Source organism: Cataglyphis hispanica, chromosome 4 (assembly GCF_021464435.1).
Source record: "Cataglyphis hispanica isolate Lineage 1 chromosome 4, ULB_Chis1_1.0, whole genome shotgun sequence".
Lineage (NCBI taxonomy): Eukaryota > Metazoa > Arthropoda > Insecta > Hymenoptera > Formicidae > Cataglyphis > Cataglyphis hispanica.
Window position 1 is genome coordinate 9,787,677 of NC_065957.1, and position 22,322 is coordinate 9,809,998.

General features: G+C 37.0%; 2 protein-coding genes across 2 annotated transcripts in view; both read left to right on the top strand.

Moving 5' to 3' along the window:
* LOC126848767 (uncharacterized) overlaps window positions 1-8,488 on the top strand; it is a 114,383-nt gene extending 105,895 nt beyond the window's left edge. The window contains exon 12 of the mRNA XM_050589940.1: window positions 282-8,488. Coding sequence (XP_050445897.1) covers window positions 282-468 — 187 coding nt within the window. The 3' untranslated portion in view covers window positions 469-8,488. The remainder of the gene's footprint in view (window positions 1-281) is intronic.
* Window positions 8,489-14,194: 5,706 nt separating this feature from the next.
* LOC126848782 (netrin-1-like) overlaps window positions 14,195-22,322 on the top strand; it is a 169,252-nt gene continuing 161,124 nt past the window's right edge. Inside the window, exon 1 of the mRNA XM_050589972.1 lies at window positions 14,195-16,149. Within this exon, the coding sequence (XP_050445929.1) occupies window positions 14,751-16,149 (1,399 nt within the window). The 5' untranslated portion in view covers window positions 14,195-14,750. The remainder of the gene's footprint in view (window positions 16,150-22,322) is intronic.

The following is a 22,322-nucleotide window of genomic DNA, read 5'->3' on the forward strand; positions in this document are numbered from 1 at the left end:
AATTAAATTTACAAATGCTTTTAATACTCTTTGACAATCACAATTTTGGTAATTGAACAAATTTTTTCTTGATCTTGAAATAATTATCGTAACGTTTTTGTGCTGCTCAAATCTCTAATTTATTATGAGCTAATATCGAAGTTTGTTGTTATATATAAACTTTTACTGTACACCAAGTTCACAAAGCGTTAAAATTGAAAGACGTAACTTTTTATCCCCCTAAGCAACAGCAGCATCGGCTTATCTACATCATTGCACATGATGATGCTTTTATGTGATAGGTATCGTAAAAACTTACGGAGGATCGAAGAAGGCTTAGAGAATCCTGGCTTGATAGTTCCGCCAGGGGACCAAGTGTATCCACGGGAGAATCGGCAGCCGCCTATACCAGTACCATCGGACATGGTGCTTTTCTGCCGACGTGTTTACGACTATCGCGGGAAGAAACTTGTGAAGAATCCCGGATGACTCGAATTCTTATAAGATGCAAACCGAGAAAGATTAGGTCACACAATTGAAACTGGCCGCAGGTCTCCTTTCAAGCTAAATTGCGTCATTTTGATCGATTTGTCTTGATTTCGAAGCGGTAATATATACGAGATCCGATTGTTTTTGAGTTATCTAGATACCGCGACCAATTTCTACTCTTTGCACTTTTTGTTACTTGCATTCTATTTGCTAAGCGAATACCCTTTTGTGTGGAAAGATTGTTTTTGGTTTTGCCCAAAAACAATTGCGAGAAAGTGGAAAAAGTAGATTTGTGTGAGTGTTTCAATTATGATCGAATTTCATTTCATTCTTAAACGTACGAAAAATTTTAAAATCTTGTGTCAAGGAAGACGTATAATAAAAAGAAATGACACCTTATATATACCGTGAGGTTACGCTTATTGCCGCTTAATCCGTCTTTCTATTCTACTCATCTGGGATACCACAGAAATCATGATGAATCGTTCATTAATTCTGGTGATAGACGTTGAATCGAATTCGTGTCGATGGATCGAGCGCGAGAAGGCGCACGAGCGCACGCTCGTCTCATCCGAAACATGTATAAATCAGTTTTGGACGATATTTTTTCCAAGAGTGGCATTATCCGTATGTTCCTCTCGCAGGTGACTGCGAACTTTCGACCGCGATCGCGCTTGCATTATCCATTTTCCACCGACATGAATGTTGAGCCAACGTATTTCGATAACGTGTATAAGCTGTTTCTAGGCGAGAGTTAGTGGGATTTGACAATTTTATAGAGAGAATCATATTTTTTGTGAGATAGCATTTTACACAATACTTAAATGAATATTTTTCACATAGGAGGTACAAATGCTGTCACGTCAGCGTGCGTCACGGCGCCTTAACTTGAAGGGAACCTACGAACAGTTTCAAAGATAAGGAATCAAAAGCAGGGACGAGATTGCGAAATTATTTAGTATGAACAGCGATATATATATATGTATAAACGCTTTATCGAACTCTCGATTGAGTGTTTATGAGCGTCTCGTACGAGGGGAATGAACATCAAGCGCGTGCGACATTACACTTCCATTTTCCCATAGTGTGTTTGCATCTATCTCGGGGATGCGACTTCTCCCCGAAATCCGATTCGCGCACATATGCCATTTTCGTGAACGTAATCATTGTAATGAATAAGATGCATTTTTACTAACAGTGCAGAAGACAAAATATTTTTTCAATATTAGAAATGGCTCGATCCGATCTGAAGAATTAGATTATATTTGCAGGTAACAGGTCGCCATTTATAACAATAATTTAAATATCTTATTTTAGAGCTTTATTTTCAAGTATGTTGAAAAATCTATTATTGATGTAAAAACAAATGTTACGCTAAATCATGTATTTCAATTGAAAAAGCGAAAAATATTGGTATAAAAAAATATTTTTGATGTATTTAGTAACGTAAACAAGCGTGTATCAAAGCATTCTTGAAAAGATAAATCGTGGTTTGAGCCATTTCTAAGTATTGCGTCGGTTCTTATCAAGGAAATCCTTGTTTGCTCTTTTTTTTTTTTTTAATACGATGACTCCTTTCAAGAATTCTGAAGACACAGACATTAATAGTCAGGGAGGGATGTTCATGTTTTAGATTTGTCACGCATCGCGAGTCACTTCTACGTACAGTTTTGATCTATTTTTTATGATTACTTTGTCTATTTTGATTTATAATGATTTTTAAGATTCCTATAATGAGAGAGAATTAGTAGTTGTATATTATCGCCTATAACTTAGGTATATGTAATCTTGATTTATAAAAAATCCACATATTAGCAATTAGTACTCGCGGTAGAGAGAGAGAGAGAGAGAGAGAGAGAGAGAGAGAGAGAGAGAGAGAGAGAGAGAGAGAGAGAGAGAGAGGAAAGAGGAAAGAAAGAGAAAGAAAGAATGCCAAAAACACAAATCATGAAAAGTTTTTTGTATGCCGATCATTAATATTATCGCGATGTACCAAAATTTATTACGAGATCATCGATAAGTGATTATTTCTAATGGGAATTCTTCGAATCGTGTTGATTTTATTTGTTGAGTGTAGAAAGCGATTTGTTGGAAATCATATTATTTAAAATTAATATATATTGATGATATGGTTATTATTTAATATCTAATATATTGGACATAGGTATTAAGTTATTTTGCGAGAGAGAGTAATGAGAGGAATATATATAAGTAGAAGAGAGTGCGCGCGCGTTTATGTATCCGTATGTATATGTGTGCGTGCGAAAAAAAAAGAAAAAAGGATAAGAAGGACGCGAGCACTGTCAGATAAATGAGCGAGTAAATTGAATATATGTTAGAAAGATAGAAAGAAAAAGAGAGAAAGGTGATGGGGATCATTTCGCGATATCAAAATATTCTTTAACTTACAAAATTTTTGTTGTTGCGATTTGATATGTATCTCATAATGTATTCGGATAACACGCACACACTCGATGAGATGCGCTCGACATATTTGATATATAAGATATCGTATTTATAGTTTTACGTAAACATATAATGCATAAGTTTCGATAGATACCGTTAATCGAGTATCGCGAAATATAAAACACGCCGGATCCCCGCGCAATGCATTTCTGCTTTCCATATTCATCAAAATTGCAAGATATAGATGTGCTCTCCTCACATATTTAAACACGAAAGAAATTCCAAAGAAATAACTGCCGATCCCGTGAGGGGAATCGCAGCGCTTGTCGGTAATTCATCGGATTTTTGCGTAATCTTTTTATAGATAGTTTTATATTCTTTTTTAACGCGCAAAAGAAAAATGCGAGATAAGAGAGAGGAAGGGGGAGAGAGAGAGAGAGAGAGAGAAAGCAAAAGAAAAAAGAATGTGAGAGAGAGAGAGAGAGAGAGAGAGAAAGTGATATAAAAGCGCAAAAAATAGTTCTTTCTAAGGGAGAATGACATAGATAATGAAAGTGAAAGAGGAGTGATTTAGACGGAGACATAAAATATCTGTCAGAGAAATATTGAGAATAGAGAAAGATAATGAGAGAAAAAGTGAGTCGAATACGTACACGACTGTGTCGTGTCGCTTGAATGAAGCGTTACTCGCCGGAGATTGTCGGAACGCGATAGATGGACCGCGCGCATCTGTGTAAATCTCGTACGTATAGTAATACTTAAAAAAATAAGAAAGAAAAAAAAGCGTGCGGTTCTATCGAGCCGATGCGGATGTAATTTTCAGGAACTTACCTATCTAACAACGGTTAACATGGGAACATTGCACACAATGCATATCCTCTGTTCATTTTTCGTAGCCGACGAAACTTTTTCCATCGAGAAGTGAGAGAGCGGTGGAACACCCTTAGTCGTTCGTAAGGGATCAGCGCGGAGGTGCGCGAGGTTTGCGGCCTCCATTCACCCCTCGCCCACCTCTCTCCCTCCTTGCATCCGCTTTAATCAAAATGCAACAAGTGTCGGCCGGTGCGCGCTCATCGAGATCGGGCGCGAAAGTCGCGCTCGAGATATTAAGTCGATTTAACGTGCGAGCGTGACTATGAATGATTTAACTCATATTGAGTATTTGCTTGATTATTTTCGTCATGTTAATCCTTAATTGATAAAATGTAAAGGGATCATCATGTATTTATATTATGAAATAAATAATGGGCAATTATACAAATCCATTATAACGAGAGGGAAATATCAAATACGTACTTTTTATTATTTTTACAGCACCTATATATCAGAGATATTGATCTTTTTTTTTCAAATTTATGTATTATATACATATTTACGATAGTTGTGTATTCTTTCTGTCGTAAAGTGAGATATTGGTAGAAAAATGATAGAGAAAGCTAATTTAATCGACAGATTAATTTTACTTGGCTAAATTAAAGTCAGTTAATGCAAACATATTTGGGAAACACTGTTATATGTTTTATAAATTTTTGTATCGTTTGAAAAAAACAAAAAGATTATAATCTGACAATTTGTAATATATTAAAAATATATATATATTTATTATACTGTCGATTTTTTACAGACACCATACAGCGAGCAAAAATGCTAAAACAGCGAAGGATAAAATCCTGAATGATGTAAAAGATTAAATAACTACAATACTATGTAATCCATATATACCAAATCAAGAATTGAAACCGCAAAGCAATGTCGACAATTTCGATCGAGCATCTTTGTGACAAAAAGAAATAGATTCTATAGTGTGCGGACTGCCACCGTTGCCCGATCTCGAGAACGCGACCACTGTTTACGAACGATCAACCCGATGAACTTTCATTGCGCGGCGTTACGCGGTTTGCCGTGCGGATGCTCGATTTCTTCTGGTTTATTTGTCGGAACAGAAGAGCCGAGAGAGAGAGAGAGAGAGAGAAAAGAGAAAGTGAGTAAGAGAAAGAGAAACGCGCGATTGTACTCGTAGGCGGTGCCTCGTTCTCATTTGCTGCGAGACTTGTATATGCCTCCTCCTGCATTGCATATTTCTCTCGTTTAAATAAATATATAATATTTTCTATATAGTGGAAAAAAGAATATGTATATATTATAGTCAAGATCATGAATTATTGATTATTCTGATTTGCATAAGCACGAAGTTTGGGATTATCGGTATTGATTTTTATATTCCAAGATATAAGTTTAGCGATATGATGCTAAATGAATGTTTATTGCAAAGGAAATAATTATATATAGCGTTGCGATTTTTATTTATAATATATTATAACATGTTTCTATCTGTATTACTTTTCAAATATCAACGTTTATAATGTATATTTATAATTAATAATTTTTTTTAAGATTATTTCTTAAAATGCTTTGAAATACCAAATAAAGTTGCAAAGTAGATGCAATTTCATTACATAATTTTATTGCTTGGCTTGGAATAACAAGATATTAAGCTTATTTAGACAGGCTTAAAATACAAACATATATCTATATACAAAACATATTTTAATTTATCATAAAGTATTTTCCAAAGAATAAATGAATTAAATTAGTAATGCTTTGTATGATGTATCAGAGAATGAATATTTAAATAAACATAGTTTTATTGCAGTTGTCAATTAAATGGCAAAAATAAAAGAAAAAAAATTGCTTTAATATCTTTTCAAGAATTTTTAAGAAAATATCATTTACATATAAATGATAAGTTTTTTCACAGATACGCACGATCGATTTTTCGATGTAGCACATAGTGCTACTTATATTATAGTTGATAGAATAAATTATACTTATCTCTTCTTGTATCAATTATCGTGTTAAATATATGAGAAAAATGCGCAAGGCTCGCAGACGGCTTATGCGTCTCTAAGAGGAGCGAGGCACGTCTAGGAATTGCATGCGTGTTAATCTAATTGAAGAGCATCTTGAGTCGAGAACTGTGTTGAGACAGAAATAAACAAAAAAATTTAGTTTATACCAAGTGTCTTACTAAAAAGTATCTATTCCGATTATACCGATAAATGGATGGATACGGCTTTGCTGTATCGAGACAGTTGTGTCAAGTATAGTGTTAATTGTACGAACTCCGGAAATCGCGTTCGAAAACATCAATTTTCGAAAATCTATATCTATTTATATTGTCATTATTATTAAGAAAAAGGAAGATTGTGTCTCCCGATATGATAAAGAATTTACTCCCTATTCATATACACGTCTCTTGTATCGCAAAAAAGCCAAAGTAGTATAAATTAATTTATATCCCTGAATTATTTGCGATAATGTTTTATCTTTTGTTTCATAAGGACGCAAATTACAACAAGGATTACAATAAGATATTCTATTTTATTTGATTCTTATTTAATTGTGTATAATTTTATTTTAGAACCGCGCTATCTATACATTTATGTTAAGCTTTCAGAATTTTTATCGAGATTTGCGAAAATGAATCTCGCACAATATATGGCGGATAAACAATGTAAATCTTTTTTTTATTTGTGAGTCTGTTTAGCACTCAGAGCTTTTGGGAATTAGACGAAAGATGTAAAAAATTCTTTTCGTATCAAAAATTCTGTTCCTTTTATCTTAACGCGCTAAAAGATGTCTGCGTCAAATATTCTTTCGAAATTAGTATCGATTAGAGATCGCTCGTTTGGATAAATGCGAACGGCAAACTGAACGGCAACGCCACACACGAGCATATAAATACAATAAAAAGAAAGAAAGAGGTATTATTTCTACATGAAAGCCGAGAGATAAAGGTATATAAATAATATATATATATGACAAAGTATATATATATAAATATATATATATATATATATATATATTTAGGTAATTAGAATAAAAAATATATATGTATATGATTGAGAGAAAATGAATAATTATAAATATGGCATACACACACACACAGACATGAACAAACTCTTATACAAAGCACACGCATACACACTGACACGCATACAATTTACACATACGGTACAGAGCAATACGTGATACTTCTGTGGAGGACAGGGAACAAGAAGATAATACAAGTGCCAGAGAGCATTCCTAGGAAACTCTTTTTGCGATCGTTTTACCGTTTATGGTTCTTTTTCCTTTTTATTCTCGAAACGAGTGTGTATCTATTTACATATTAGCGAATGAATCGCCTCGTGATCCGTAGGATCGTTTCTAAGCCGTGCTGTCTCTATCTATAATTATTGCGAAGCGACACGACACGACTCGTAGACATAATTCATGTTTCTTCGAGTGGAGATCGCGATGGTGTCAAGCATATTAGTGACAAGAAACACGTCCTAAATGAATCACTTTCATTCTCCATAAAAAAATTTCAAATGCTTCAAGTGCTCATAACTTCGAAGATAATGATTGCTTCGATATTTTTGTTTGGGAAATAGAAATCAATTATAAATTGATGAAAAGAATTCGCAGATAGAAAGAAAATTGTTAGCTTTTAATTGAAATGGCTGATTTGGATAATAAAATAAATTCAATAAAATTACATTTTTCATTTATCTTTATATCTATTTGCGGATTGAAGAGAAAGATTTTATCGATCGCAAACTTTAGCACACATGAGCCACATTTTTGGCTTTTGATGTCATGATTCAATTATGGCATAATTTCTACTAAAAAACTTAAAATAAACATCTTATAAATATCTTACAAAAATTGCAATATTAATTTTTAACATATGTCTAGTAATGAACCTAAATAATTCACTGATAGCTATTAATTTAATTTTCTCGAATATAAATAATACTCTATTCTCTCAAGAAAATATCTAAAAAATTGGCTGTAAAATATCATAAATTACAACGTGTTTCATTCTTCAAATAATGTCAGATATAGTTTAGTCAGTATTGAACGGCAAGAGAGTATCGTGTTTGTAAACAAATGCCTTGACACTCTTCGCGCAATCTCGCTCCCGCGGACGCGAACTAATTTATAACGCAACTTATCCATCGCGATAAAAAAAAAAAAAAATAAATAAAATAAGTGGCGATGCCACTCTGTGGAAGTTTCGGTGATTTTCACTGTTGTTTAGTCGTTGCGCGTTTCTCTCACACGTAACAGCGAAACACGTTTCATCGGCAGTCGAGTGCTTCCTCGAGGTGTCACGCGTTACTTTCAACGGTATATTTCGTACAAATACTATACTACTTTTAGACGTAATTTGTAAGCTTCGTAGAGTGAAAAAATAAAAAGAAAACTGGGAATTATAAGTGACGCGAACGGATCGCGGTGTGGACGAGCACGCATGTGAAGCGATAATTTGCTCCTCTCTTTTTTTCTTTCATGACGAAAGAAAAGAAAAATATACATTATCATTATTACCGTGCACGTATTGCCTCCGCGTATTCGACCGGATTTTTCATTTTCTTTATCGCGCGTCCGCTCGTCCCCGCTGCGTATCCGTGTTTTAGAGCCGCAATGTGTTTTTCACAGACAACCGACGTAAATATCTCGCGACCAAGCGCAGAAACCGTGAACGACGTGGTGGGCGCACGTCGTTGTCTTGTAACATTGTAAATTACTATAAAATGGCGAACGTTTAATAAATTATTTGATCAAATCTGCTGAACGTTTCCTTATCGCGTCCAAATCCTTGCCTTAATATTTGATGGTTTTGTTGCCTGTAAAGTATTTCAAATACATACCTTTTTTTAATAGATTTTTTTTTAACGAAAATGTCGAGACATTAGCATCTTTTGCAGAATAAAATTACTTATACAACTAAGCGTCAACTTGTACAATGTTAGAAAAGAGAGAATTTTGAAAATCTTATCTTTCCAGTTATTATATTACTTTTATCAATTACCTTTAAATTAATGTAATACTAGTAGAATCGAGCTGAAAAAGATGTATCTCTGTTGTTTCATAAAATGAAATAATCAACATATTTTTTCATCGCAGATTAATCGTAATAAAAATTACAAAATGTATGACTACTTAAAAATACATTTTATAATATTTATTATTATATTATATGAATAATTTTCATACTCATTCAATAAGATGTTTGGTAATATTACTGATATATCAAAAAAAAATGATAAAGATAGATTGTCTCAAGAGATGCCTGCGGTGTATGCATCATCTTTTTATATTAGCTTCGACGTTATAGGCATAAATTAGTTGGACCTAAAAAAGGGGTGACCGTTCGAGGAATATTCGCATGTAGCCAGCTTTCAGGCGTCATAAATTCCTCGATTTTACATGGGGTTAATCCTAGAATCGTGAATATCGGCACGAACCTCGTTCGTTTCTAAGGATTACACAAGATGACTTGCCTAGAGACGGCTTCAGGAAAGCCGCCGATCGTGCGTCACTTAGGGAAAAAAAAGGAGCAATCGTATACATACGTTAATCAACCGAGGAAGATGAATCGTTCACCTTCTATTACGTTACTTCGGAATTTCCGTGGGAACTCGTGCAAGGAATTCACGAATCCTCTATTGTTCCTACATCTCGTTCTCAAACTCGTCGGATACTTCAAAAGAATAATCGTATTGTTTCGTTTTTAATATATATATCATTATTAATTATTCAGAAAATATTGATACGTCGAGCATAACAAAGCCTCCGATATTTTTCAAATCGACTGCTCATTATCGAAAATTTAAAAATCTCTCCATCAAATTTAAATTTATTTAAAAGAAACTGTATTATATTTAGATTTAGTACATATTTCTTGACATCTCTCTCTCTAATTTGAAATCTCTAAGTCGTTTTTGCGAACATGTCTCGGACGTAAAACTTTTCCATTCATGAAATAAATTCTGAAAGATGGGAAGAGATCTTGTGCAAGATCTCGCAGTGGTCTTTTTTTACGGCGTGTATCTATCGGACCGACCATTATCCACGGTTAGACCGACACACGACTTCCGCGCGACGGAAACGGCATGAAAGGGGGCGATCCCCGCAGAAACGGAAGGAGCTTGTAAGAATCCTGATCTCGCAAGCAAGGGTGAGAAGAAGATATCGCGATCGGTCAGCGGTGTCAACGATAGCGTTTTCAAGTTTTAATCCGCGCGAGGCCTAAGCTGTAAAGTCTGGACGTCATCACGGCCGTTTCGTGCCCATTTAGCCGTTCGTCCAGATTACATTAATTCGATTAATGGATGCTGCCCATCGTCCACGCGTTCATGGACTTCTCTCCGGCTCGCTCCGTCCCAACGTTCGACGGAAGATACACAATTCCGAGAGAGACAAGAACATCGCTGACGAAGATAGATGATGATAATAACGCAAGGTTTGGCGAATGCAAAGTTGATTAAATTTATCAATTTATATTAACGCTTATTAAAATTTACTATAATTAATTTATGTTTATAATATATAATACACTTTCTGGTTGTGTGATTTAAGAAGATATGCTGAAGAGAAAGCATGTCGTGAATGTGAAAGTTGAAAGATTTTGTAAGATTGATTTTAACATCGATATCAATATTAATTTAATGTTGATTTTTTAAAGCCACAGTCTTCTTATTCGTATAATATCTGCGTCATAATTCAAGAGAGAAAGGGTGCATTTAATCATTGAGTGCAGCGGGTCACACTCGCCTTGATGCACGCAAGCGGGCAGTGGTGATAACTTTTTATCAAATTTACGATGTCACGCTCACCGATACCATGACTTCCAAGACTTTAAATCTGGTGCCCTTTGCTGGATCATGGATTTTGATCGTTGTAATGAATAGTTAATGGTCGCTGTGGCACTTGTATTTCGAGATATTGCGGATAATATTAATGTTACGTTATTATATAATATTCATATAATATAATAACGAAAATTTGTACATGATGGGATTCTAGAGGCAGTTTAGAGCATGATTGTATAGGGTGAAAATATTGTTATCCACTTGTATTCTTAAAACTTTATTTACGAAGAACTGATCTCGGTAGTACGATTAGTTTTTAAATTAATATTGAAAAATAAAGAATTTTTTGAAAATGCAATTAAATTACAATCTCTTAATTTTGAACACTTAAATTAAGCAATAAGTAATATTGCATTGATTGTTTTTACAGTAAACATGATTTATGAAAAAATATAACAGAAAATCATATAAAAACTAATTTATATATAATTTTGTCGCATCTTTATACAGTGCTATAATTGCTATAAATAACACAGAGCATAAATTATAACAACGTATTTTGTAAAAAAATTGTCTAGTATTCAGATCAAAAGTACGAATCCATCCAAATTCTGAGATAGTATTATTAAGTATTATTACTTCAGTCGCGAAATACACACATATATATATATATATATTTATATATATATATATATATATATATATATTTCTTTGCGTGCGAGGACACTCGTATATCTTGAATAATCCTTTCCGATTTTCGACATTGAATACGAGGCCTAAAGACCGCGCAAAAGAAGGAAGGCGTTTTAACGCGACGAGGTAGCGCTTGTGAAAAGCATTCCAGCCACCACCTGCGTCGAACGCCATAATTATGTTTCTTGTGCTTTGGGTACTTTGGAATCTGCGTTTGGATACTTTGCCTGCCCGCAGGATGGCCTTTCCGTACATAAATTGCCTTCTGTCAGACTGCGGGGCGCCCTTAAACGGTGGCCCCGCGTTTTCACGCGTCTTTCATCTCCGGCGAATTGTATCGCTTCGACGCGGCATTTTCTACATTTTATATAGGAACGTTGCATACATTTAAATATACGAATGCAATTCTTTATCTAATTTTTTAAGATTCTCGAATTAAAAAAGTTGATTTAGTCTAGATTCAGATTTCCGGCATTTTTTAAGGTTTTAATATTGAATATCTTGGTATTTTTATTTGTTTCCATCAAATTGAAATTTTTGAAGTAAAAATATATTAATTTTTATGTTGATTAACTCTTTATTTGTTTTAGTTTAATTAATTAATTTAAGTCATGATTACATTAAATAGACTAATGTCAAGAAAGAATTTTAAGTTTATATATAAGATTACTACACTGCATATATTTAATATAATCAATAAACTGATGCATATTAATTAAGAAATGTGACACTAGTGTAGGCTATCTCTTTAGCAAGAAGAACAAGAAATGTATCTCAAAAGTACTGATGATATAGTTATCGCTATCTGGAATCATCGCTAATAGAAAGGATATTGCTCTGAAAGATTCAAACCGGGAAGAAAAAATTATAACGAAACTTAGATCAATCTTTAGACTCACGAAGAGATCCGCGACTGACTTAATTTCGCCTGGACCTATATTTATCGTATCCACGATACCAGATTTCGGGCTGTCAAGTTAGCCAACGAGGCCTTTCCACATTGCGGTCCAACCAGGAGTTTGCGTGACGGCGACAGACGTTGCTTCCATCTCTCTCTGTTCCTCTTCGTCGACTTATCTCGTTTCTTCTTTCTTATTTTCTGCATCTTGATCTATTTTTTTTTTTTTTTCTTCAATCGCCAATTCGACGCCGACCAATGGAGCGGCAGAAAACTCGCTGCGCGCAACCGGATCCGTTCTCTCTCCTCTGTCTTTCTCTCTTTCTCTCTCGACAAAATCGACGGAAGAATCTCCACTCGCCCGTAGGGAGATCGCGGTGAAATAATCCGCGGATAAATTCCTCTTGGGACAGAGAAGCGAGCGTTCTTTACGATCCGCTCGCGGCGACCGATTCGTTGAATGAACATGTCCCATTGACAAACAACGTTCAATTGCTTCATCGATACCTCTCGCATTCACTCTTGAACATTCATAGCAATATCCATATGAGATATCTTATAACGTATTTGTTCAACGGAACCGTAGTCGAGAACTGAAGTAATACTTCTTATCAAAGATATGAGACATCCACTGACAACATTACTGTTATACGAGCAGCTTTTAATTTTGAAGAAGCTTATAAATGCCTAAGAATTAAATTATTATTATAATAAATTTAAATGCAAAAACATTTTAGTCACGAAGAAGGATAATTCTCAATTAAATTTTTTTTTCTTAATTTTTTTCTTGATTTAAAAAAAAATTATCTGTTTATTTTATTATTCACTTAATTGTAAAGTCTATTTAAATTATAACTATTTGAGTTATATAATAATACATATTTATTGCAGTCGCAAAGATTTTATTTTGATATTTTGTATCGCATAATTTAAATTATAATCTAGAAGAACGAATCGTTAATCAGAGTCAGTTAATCAAGACATTACTAAATAGTGGCGATATGCAGCAGTAGAGTGATTAACAGAAACGGATTATATTGAGCAATATTATGTTCGAGTATATATAGAGGGACGATGATTGAACGGCCAAAGACAAACAACGTACATATACACGTGTACTGTCCACTATGATCTATGTGCAAAGACGATATGTACATGGAAATCGTAATGTTACATATTATTGCATATCGTATAATATATTCATGTATGTAAATCCCTCTCTTGTGACAGAAAATTATCGTATAATGTATTGAAGAGAAAGGACGAATCGTATTAAAAATGTAAAGATGTAAACAGATTTTGATAAGAATAAAGGCATGAATAAAAATAGATATTTTTTTTGTCACACTATTACTGACATTTTTTTTTTTTTTTTCAAAAGCGAATTTTTTTCACGATTGTATAAAGAAAAGATTTTGCGCTTTTAAACACAAAATTTTATCGCAATTAAAATCTCTTGAAAAAAGAAGAAAATAAATAAATACATTTCTTTTTATAAATTCAAATTTCTTCAACATCTCTTTCGAATATTTCTACATGAAAGCATCTCTCTATTATATAAACAATCCGAAAATTTTATAGAACGTTATTACTATCATCCGTATTGAATTAGAATCGCGTGTAATCCAGACGCAATAAAAAAAATCCCAAAATCAAACGAGCCAACAGGTTAACGTTTAAAGTCGCCGAAAAAAAAAAAAGAAAAGTCACGCAATTGTGTCTCATCCTTTCTCTCTTATACGGAAAAAAAAGCATCCTCGGGGGTCAGTTGACCGATTCCGGTCCATGGTAGCGCACGCAGCATCCCTCCGGCGCTTTGAATCCGTGGACCATCTCGCGTGGGGGCCGCGCGAGCGTGCCGTCCGATTGGCCCACGTGAGCGTGCGAGCGAGAGCGACCGCGCCGTTGGCCGAACGGAGATGAGAAGGAAAACCGAGTGAAGGGGATGAAGGGGAAGGGAGGGTGCACACATCGGCGGCGGCGGGGGGGGGAGGGCCCGCGAGCGGAGAGGGACTTCGCGGCAGTTCGGATGCGCATCGTGCGAGGACGGCGTTTCAGTTAGCGGCGAGCCGCTGTCGATATTAGGATCGTTTTATCGTCGGTTTCGAATTCTCTCCCCTCGCTTTTTCGCGCCATCGAAGACCCGTCCGTCGATCGTCGGAATTCGGACGAGACGCGTTTTCGAAGATCGAGGTCCGTTCGCGGCTCGCTCGTGTCCGCGGAATTCTGTTCGCGTGAGAGGAACTCTTTCGGAAGTGGTGAATCAAACGGTTTCCCTTGGACGGTAATCTGGTTTCAGTGCGTGGAACAGTGCGTTTATTCTTTCGTGAGGATATATAATTAAATTCATCATCGCGATTGTTATACATTTCCGAATACGTCTCGGCTAGTATCGATATAATGTGAATCGTTGTGAGTGAAGAAATTTAGAGAGATAGAGAGAGAGAGAAAGAGACGGACGACACAGAAATTAAACGCGCTCCGGTTACAACATGACGCGGAGCGTGGCCTAAGACCGATCGCATTTCAGTTCCCTCTTATCTCGGAGGGAAAAGTCAAGAGAGCCACCAACTTCACACCGTAGCGTACCCTCCGACAAGGAGAGTTCCCCGAACAATTCAGTTCGCCATCGCTGCGGAAAAATGACGGAAAAACAACAAAGCCCGCGTTCCTTCCGACCCGTCCTCGCGACGATTCTGTTCGGCCAGTTGCCGCTGCTGCTCCTGCTGTCGCCACAGCGGATCCACGGCGAGATCTACGCCAAGATGTTCTCTAGCCAACAGAATCCCAGCGACCCGTGCTACGACGAGGACCGGCCGCGGCGTTGCATACCCGATTTCGTGAACGCGGCTTTCGGCGCGACCGTGGAGGCGTCGTCCACGTGCGGCACCGGCGGTCCCACTCGCTACTGCGACGTCACCGACGAGCCCGGCGGCACCGCCGGCATCGGCCACTGCCACGTGTGCGATGACAGCACACCCCGACGGCGCTTCCCCGCCAGTTACCTGACCGATCTCAACAATCCGAACAACGTCACCTGCTGGCGCAGCGAGCCGCTCGTCAGCTCGCAGAGCTTCTCGGCACCGCCTGACAACGTCACCCTCACTCTGTCGCTCGGCAAGAAGTACGAGCTGACATATGTCAGTTTGCAGTTTTGCCCGCGCGCCGCCAAGCCGGACTCGATCGCGATCTACAAGTCCATGGATTACGGCAAGACTTGGCAGCCGTTTCAGTTTTACTCTTCTCAATGCCGGCGAGTCTACGGCAGACCGAATCGCGCCACTATCACCAAGTCGAACGAGCAGGAAGCACGGTGCACCGATAGTCACCGTTACACCGGCGGCGATGGCCTCGGTCCGGTCGGCAGGATCGCTTTCAGCACCCTGGAGGGCCGACCGTCCGCCGCCGATTTTGACAACTCGCCGGTGCTGCAGGACTGGGTGACCGCCACCGATATCCGCGTGGTGTTCAACCGGCTGCACATGCCGCAGCAGCCGGATCAGACGTCGCACAACGGTGCGGAGGATCATCACGTCGCGGCGATCGGCCTCGAGGAGCTGACAAAGCGGGAACGCGAGCGCGAGGAGCGTCTCAAGAACCAGAAGAACGCGATTCTGTTGCACGCGCAGCAGGAACCCCTGGTGACGGCGTTGCCGTCGGTGCACCAGGTGCTCGCGCCCCAGGAGATGCAATCCAACGACGCGATCGACGCCGCGGTGCGCGACATGGGCTTCGTCCCGATCACCGTATCCACGACGACGACGCCGACGCCGGCCGGCAACGGCGCGGTGATAATGGTACCGGTCGGTCTAGGCCCGGCGACCGCCACCATGGCCCACCATTACGCGGTCTCGGACTTCGCCGTGGGCGGCAGGTGCAAGTGCAACGGCCACGCGGCGCGCTGCATCCCCGGCAAGGACGGCGAGGTCGTCTGCGAGTGCAGGCACAACACCGCCGGCAGGGACTGCGAGCGATGCCGGCCCTTCCACTTCGACCGACCGTGGGCCAGGGCCACCGCCAGGGACGCCAACGAGTGCAAAGGTTGGTGGGACACGGATCCCGATAATAATAGTAATTATAGTTTTTACGCGCGTTTCATTCGAGTTACGACGATGGAGTTACGTAAAAGTTACGCGAATCTCTAGAATTGCATATAATAATACTTCTCAGAATACAGTTTATCTATCAATCATCTTTATATATCATATCGCAAAAAATACTTGGCCTTAAACCATTACTATACTTTTTTTTTACATTAAATTCAAATTCAATTCGTTTTAATACGCTTTCACTTTAATCTTTAATGTTTATGCGAATAGAGCATATAATTTTGCAATAATATTAATATTCTTTATATATCTTATTTTTTATATACCTTAATTTAGCTAAATCGAATAATTAAAAGATCGAACGATTAATGGAATAGATTTAAAAAATCACGTTATGTCATCGATATACATAAAAAAATCTTTTAATAAAAAGATTAATTAGACAACTTGATTCTATTTTCCGATATTACAGGTATTTGAGAATTATTATAAAACTACTACTTTGAATTAAAACTCGATAATATAAATGTCACTGTGAATCAATTGACAATGAGATGACGAGACATTTTTATAGTATAATTCTTTTTGCCAAACAAAGAGAATGATATTTTCACTTTATACTTATAAATTACTTTGCTGATATGCATCCATTGATTTCTCCTCACGTAATTAGAGTTAAGCCCCAATTATATATAGTTAGACGCGCTCAAATACCGACGATTATTCAAACTGCGAGAGGTACAACTGCAATTTGATTTCTTGGCTTAGCGTGGATCAGGAGAATGCATTTTCGAAGCTCTTGTGAGTAGAGTTGCATAAGTTTTGATAGTTATATATATTGCGGTCGGAGGGAAAAACAGAGTCGAATTGCGAATATATATATATATATATATATATATATATATATATATATGCAAGTCTCTCGCGAATGCTACGAGGATAATTGATAGGTTTATCTATGATTCTTTTTGTCATATTATGAATGAGTTGATCGTAACATTATTGTTATATTAGGGCGCACATAATATTAATAATCCTCCCAGAGAATTCAATAAAATATACTATACTTAATAAAATATTTCACATACGTATTAAATTAACATATTGATATTTATAATTAATTTATAATAAATTCTGATGGGGGGCTACAATAATATCGTCGTAATATTTAACTCGAAATAATTTATGACACTTTTTTCAAATATAAAGTTCGATACAATCGTTTTTAATATCAAAGATACGGAGTGAGATCGATGATACTAGCTGATCCGATGCTGGGGAGTCGCCATATGTGATGCTGTAGCAAGCTAAACATCTGGACGCTATTTACGAATGCAAAATTAAATGGACGTAGATGCAGCTAGTTTTGAGGCTGGCTAATCCTTTGTAACTTCCGGACAACATATTACTTTTCACCGTAGCGGAAAGGGAGAGGGGGGGAGATGCAATGCATATTAAACAGTTATCTATCACTTTACGATCGCAGTGTAAATTTAACGGTAACTAATTGTTTTTTTTTTCCTGATCGACAAAGAGTCTCGTTCTATTTTCATTAAATATAATTTATCGTTATTTTTCTTTAATTTTGTCCCGCAAAAAGTGTGATCTTTTAAAAAATAAAACTTGTATTTGTATAAATTTTGTTTCATTAGATAAAGAATATACAATAAATTTATATAAAATGAGTGCTGAATGGAATTTTGTTATTTTATATTTCGTATGGTAAACATGCTAAAATTCCGTTATACGATCCCTCTCTTCGTTTATCCTTATAAATCTGCATCTTGGTTCTTTGTCGACGTAAGCAGGCGCATCAATTCGCGCTTTTTCTTTTCTTGTTCATTCCATGCGAATAAACAAGACACTCTTACCAATTCGTCGCGGATTTCGGGGACTACGACAATAATCTCGTGTCACCGATGAGACTCTCCAGGCACGTCGGTTGTATCCAGCTTCCGTTATTCAACGCTATATTTATTGAATCTGTGGGATCAGAGATCCATCGTGGGGTGCGCATTCGGGTCTTTCGAGAAGTAAAAAATAAACATTGAGAAGACTCGCTCGATTCCGCGTCCCTTCTTGTCTACTACCCCTCCTATATCCTCTCTCTCTCTTTCTTCCCTGCCCCTCCCCCCGCGTCTCTCTCTTCCCAAACGATCCCGGGGTTAGACCGCGCTCTTTCGGGGCTCGTCCCCTTAATTCGAAGCGGCGAGGCGTTGCCCCCGAAGTCTCTCGTATCGCGGAGGCCGCGTAGTCGAAATCAAAAACGTCGGAGGGTAAAACCACCCTCTAAAATCGTTTCGAATCGATAAGGGACGGACGCGCCACCAGAGAGAGAGAGAGAGAGAGAGAGTCTCGCGCGAGGGCAGCGCGGCGGCGAAAAATGTAATCGGATTTAATTGGATCGGTGATTGCGAGAGGACACCCTTGTTTATTTTCGGGAGCTATGGAGTTGAGAGCGCGCGAGCGAGAAATGGAAGGCGCTCTCGAATGCGGTCCGAGAGCCGCGCCGATTTTCGCTCTTATCGGCGAGCTCGGCGTACGATTTTTTTTATGCACAAAAACCCTGAATTTTAATCCGTATTGGCGATTTTAACGGTGCTCTTCGCATGCAGTTACGCGAGATACTAGCTGCCCGAGTGTCGTTGATCTCGAAAAAAAAAAAAAAAAATCCAGAATAGGGTGCAGCATCCATTTGCGAATATTTCATGTTTTCTGATTTTTGAATTTGTTTCATAAATTTAAAACAAAGAATTAATACATCAAATGAGTAACGAATAAAAAATAATTTTTAATTAATACAATATTCAAAAAATATTATTTAATGTTGACGATATTTGAAATATCTATTTTAATCTATTTCCTTCATTAGACATCATAAAATTAAAAGAATAATCATTGTCATTGTAAAATCAAGACATTTCGAGAATCTACTTTTTAAAAACAAATAGGAAGAAAGAATATCACAATACTGATTTAAACGAGTAAATGTCAGCGCGAAATATTTGATCTGTACACAACGACGCGCCGCTCGTATTAATTAAATAATAGACTCACAGCGAACCGTAACTAACATTCTCTGTGAACAGTTAACGCAATGTTTTCAGCAATTGGAAATTGCGAACAGTCAAGTTGGGGAGGCAGTCAAGCGGCGGGACGATTGTCGATTACTCCGATTAAAAAATACGTTGAGATAATTAATTAATTACGCGACGAGCCATCGAATGCGAGATGCGAGAAATTGGCCGTCGCAAACGATAATATCGCGACTGGGCGAAAAATGACTGGGCGAAAAATGACGAAATGCTGCTTTCGAATCGATCGAGCGATCTTTCGTGTGGCGTCGATGAAAATTGCGCGATCGGTCATCCGTGAGCAGATTGTCCCGCGCGTGGAACATCCGTGCACACGCGTCCGACCGCGATTGTCACACCGGAATCGTTTCTCCTTCATACCGTATCGTTTTTTTCTCGCCCTTCTTCGCTCCATTTCGATATTGCGCTTTCACGCGTGTAGATAATCATCGGCCGATTTTCCCGCTCCAAGAGGGACAAGGGCAGATAATCGCGTGGAAAATATTTTTGATTCGGTTAAATTAAGTTAGGTTTAAATTACATTTCGAATTTAATGAAATAATACGGGATTATATATTTTCCTGTTATGTTTGCTAAGAAAGTTTCATAAACATGCTCTCTCGAACGTGTTTGCAAATGGGAGGCATCGAGATTGCCTATGTTTGCGTAAATCCGGAAAGTCAGTTGCCCGCCCGGATAATTAACAGATGCTAAATAGAAATCGAATCAATGTTTCTCGCGCAGTGCTTGTATGAAGATGTATAACATTTATATATCAGTGTATATTAAATCCAGTTCAGCCTGTTTATACGCGAATAAAATTTATTTTCCAATGAAGGTACATGAATATTACATTGATTAACATTGTAAATTATGCATCGGATATAAATAAATTTTTTAAACATATATTAATGTTAACAAGTTTATAAATTATTAGAAAATTATGAGTTATTTATTTATTTATTACATGAAATCTGTTTTAGGCGAATACTTATTTTACCTATATTAATATTTAATATTTTGTATAAATTTATGTCAAAAATCCAGAAATCATATCTTTGATAATTTTTAACAGAACAAATTTTTTTTCTTCTAAAATATATAATTTTCATAAAAATATATTATTTATAATAGCATCGTGGAATGCTAATGTTACTGACATTATTCTCTTGGTAATGCTAAGATTAATCTATCAAATATATAAACAAAATAATCGCCAGCCATTGCTCGACGCCCGAAATTTTGACCCGACATATCTTTACGCGAAAAGCATTTGCATTCTTTCCATCTTCCCTGTAGAATCTAGAATTATCACGCGCGAAACATTTCCCCTTCATATCGACGCCGATACATACATGCGCGTGTGCATGCGTGCGGAACGTCAACCGCGCGATAAATAGGAACCATTTCGCGTTTTATACGCGATGGCGCGTTACGTTCGAAGAAACGTCGCCATTAATTATCGCGGTTAATTAATTTCAGACACGGGAGAAATTGCGCGCGATCGAGCGCCAAATCGGGATCACGATCGAAGGCGCTCCTGCCCCTCGCCTTCCCCTTTCGCTCCCACGGAGTCGGTTATCTTCGATTGACTCGTTTCGTTATATCGCGAGAAAAGAAAAAGAGTAGGACGCTACCTATTAATTAATAGCGTGCCGCGCGAACCAGGTAATTTCTGTCCGAGTAAAATTGCGCAAAACAGCACATACTTGGCGAAGCGTTCATCGTTCGTGTATATTCTCGGAAACATTGATAACCAATCATGGATAATCCAATCGTCTGGTTTTTTAATTTACATTGATCGAAATGATGTAAATTTTTTATATGTATAAATGTTTGAAATTTTAAAGAAGAAAATATAAATGTTTATAATTTTTATTTTTGATATATTTCTAAGCTATATTCTTTAATTATTAATTTCTAAGATATATTCTTTAATTTTTAAATTATTGAGAATAATTGAAAAAATTAAAGAGAGGGCAAGAGAAAAAAATAGGCAGAGACAAATGAATCTTTTTACAAGAAGAAAATTGTATAAACGTAAAATTTTTTTAGAAATAAAATTGTAATAATGCCGTGCTTAACGATTCTTTATAATACGTTCATAGAGAAATCTTAATGAGAGTAATTTCACAAGTGGGTGTAATTGGCAATGGAATAAGGATAATTGAAACCGAGACAGCTGATCTCATGGAGGCGATTATACAATAACAATGTTTCGGTTAAGAAGCTTCTCGATTTGATGATCGTTTATCGTGATTATAAAATGTCTGGTGATTAATTCTCTTTTACATTCTTGACGAAAGAAATGGGGTTGCATGTTCGCGTTCACGCCATTCTGTTGGAATTATAAAATAAAATTCCGCGATTGCAGCACTTTTATAACGGCTGCGAAGAGCGTTAATAAAATATACTTTTACAGCCGCGCGTGCGTCTCCCTATGTCCGACGCAACACTCGGCACTTCATTACATCGATCGTTTCACCGACACAACCCCGCGTAGAACAAACACGATGGAAGGAACGATAGCTTTAGCTGCGCACGACGAGCTTATGAAAAAGATTGACACTCGTCTATAGTCTCCTTTGTGTTAAATCCTATAATAAATAATTCTCTCATTAGATATTTTCGTGCATACAGAATTCTCTCGCAGAAAATCGATTTTTTGATTATTGATTATTTGAGAGAAATACTAATAACTATATATATATATATATCTAAGAAATTTTTATAGAGTGAAATTTAATGATAATCTAAATTTTTATGATGCTCATGTAATTGATAGCATACAGAGTAAAATGAGAGAAGAGAATCTTTTTAAATAAGTTACATCTATCTTTAAATTCCTATATATTAGAAGAAAAATGTAATTTTTTTGTGCATTGCGTGATACATATAAAAAATATTTTGTATTACATTTATCGCGCTCAAGAATAACGTGCTTATTTTTTTTTTCTTTTTAACGAGGAATGCGAATGAGCAATCCTACTATAAACGAACAGACCTGTCGGTATTTAATAATTGAAAAACTTTAAATTACGAGAGAACAAGTTAGATTGGTCAGTTAATTAATTTATGCGCGGAAGAATCG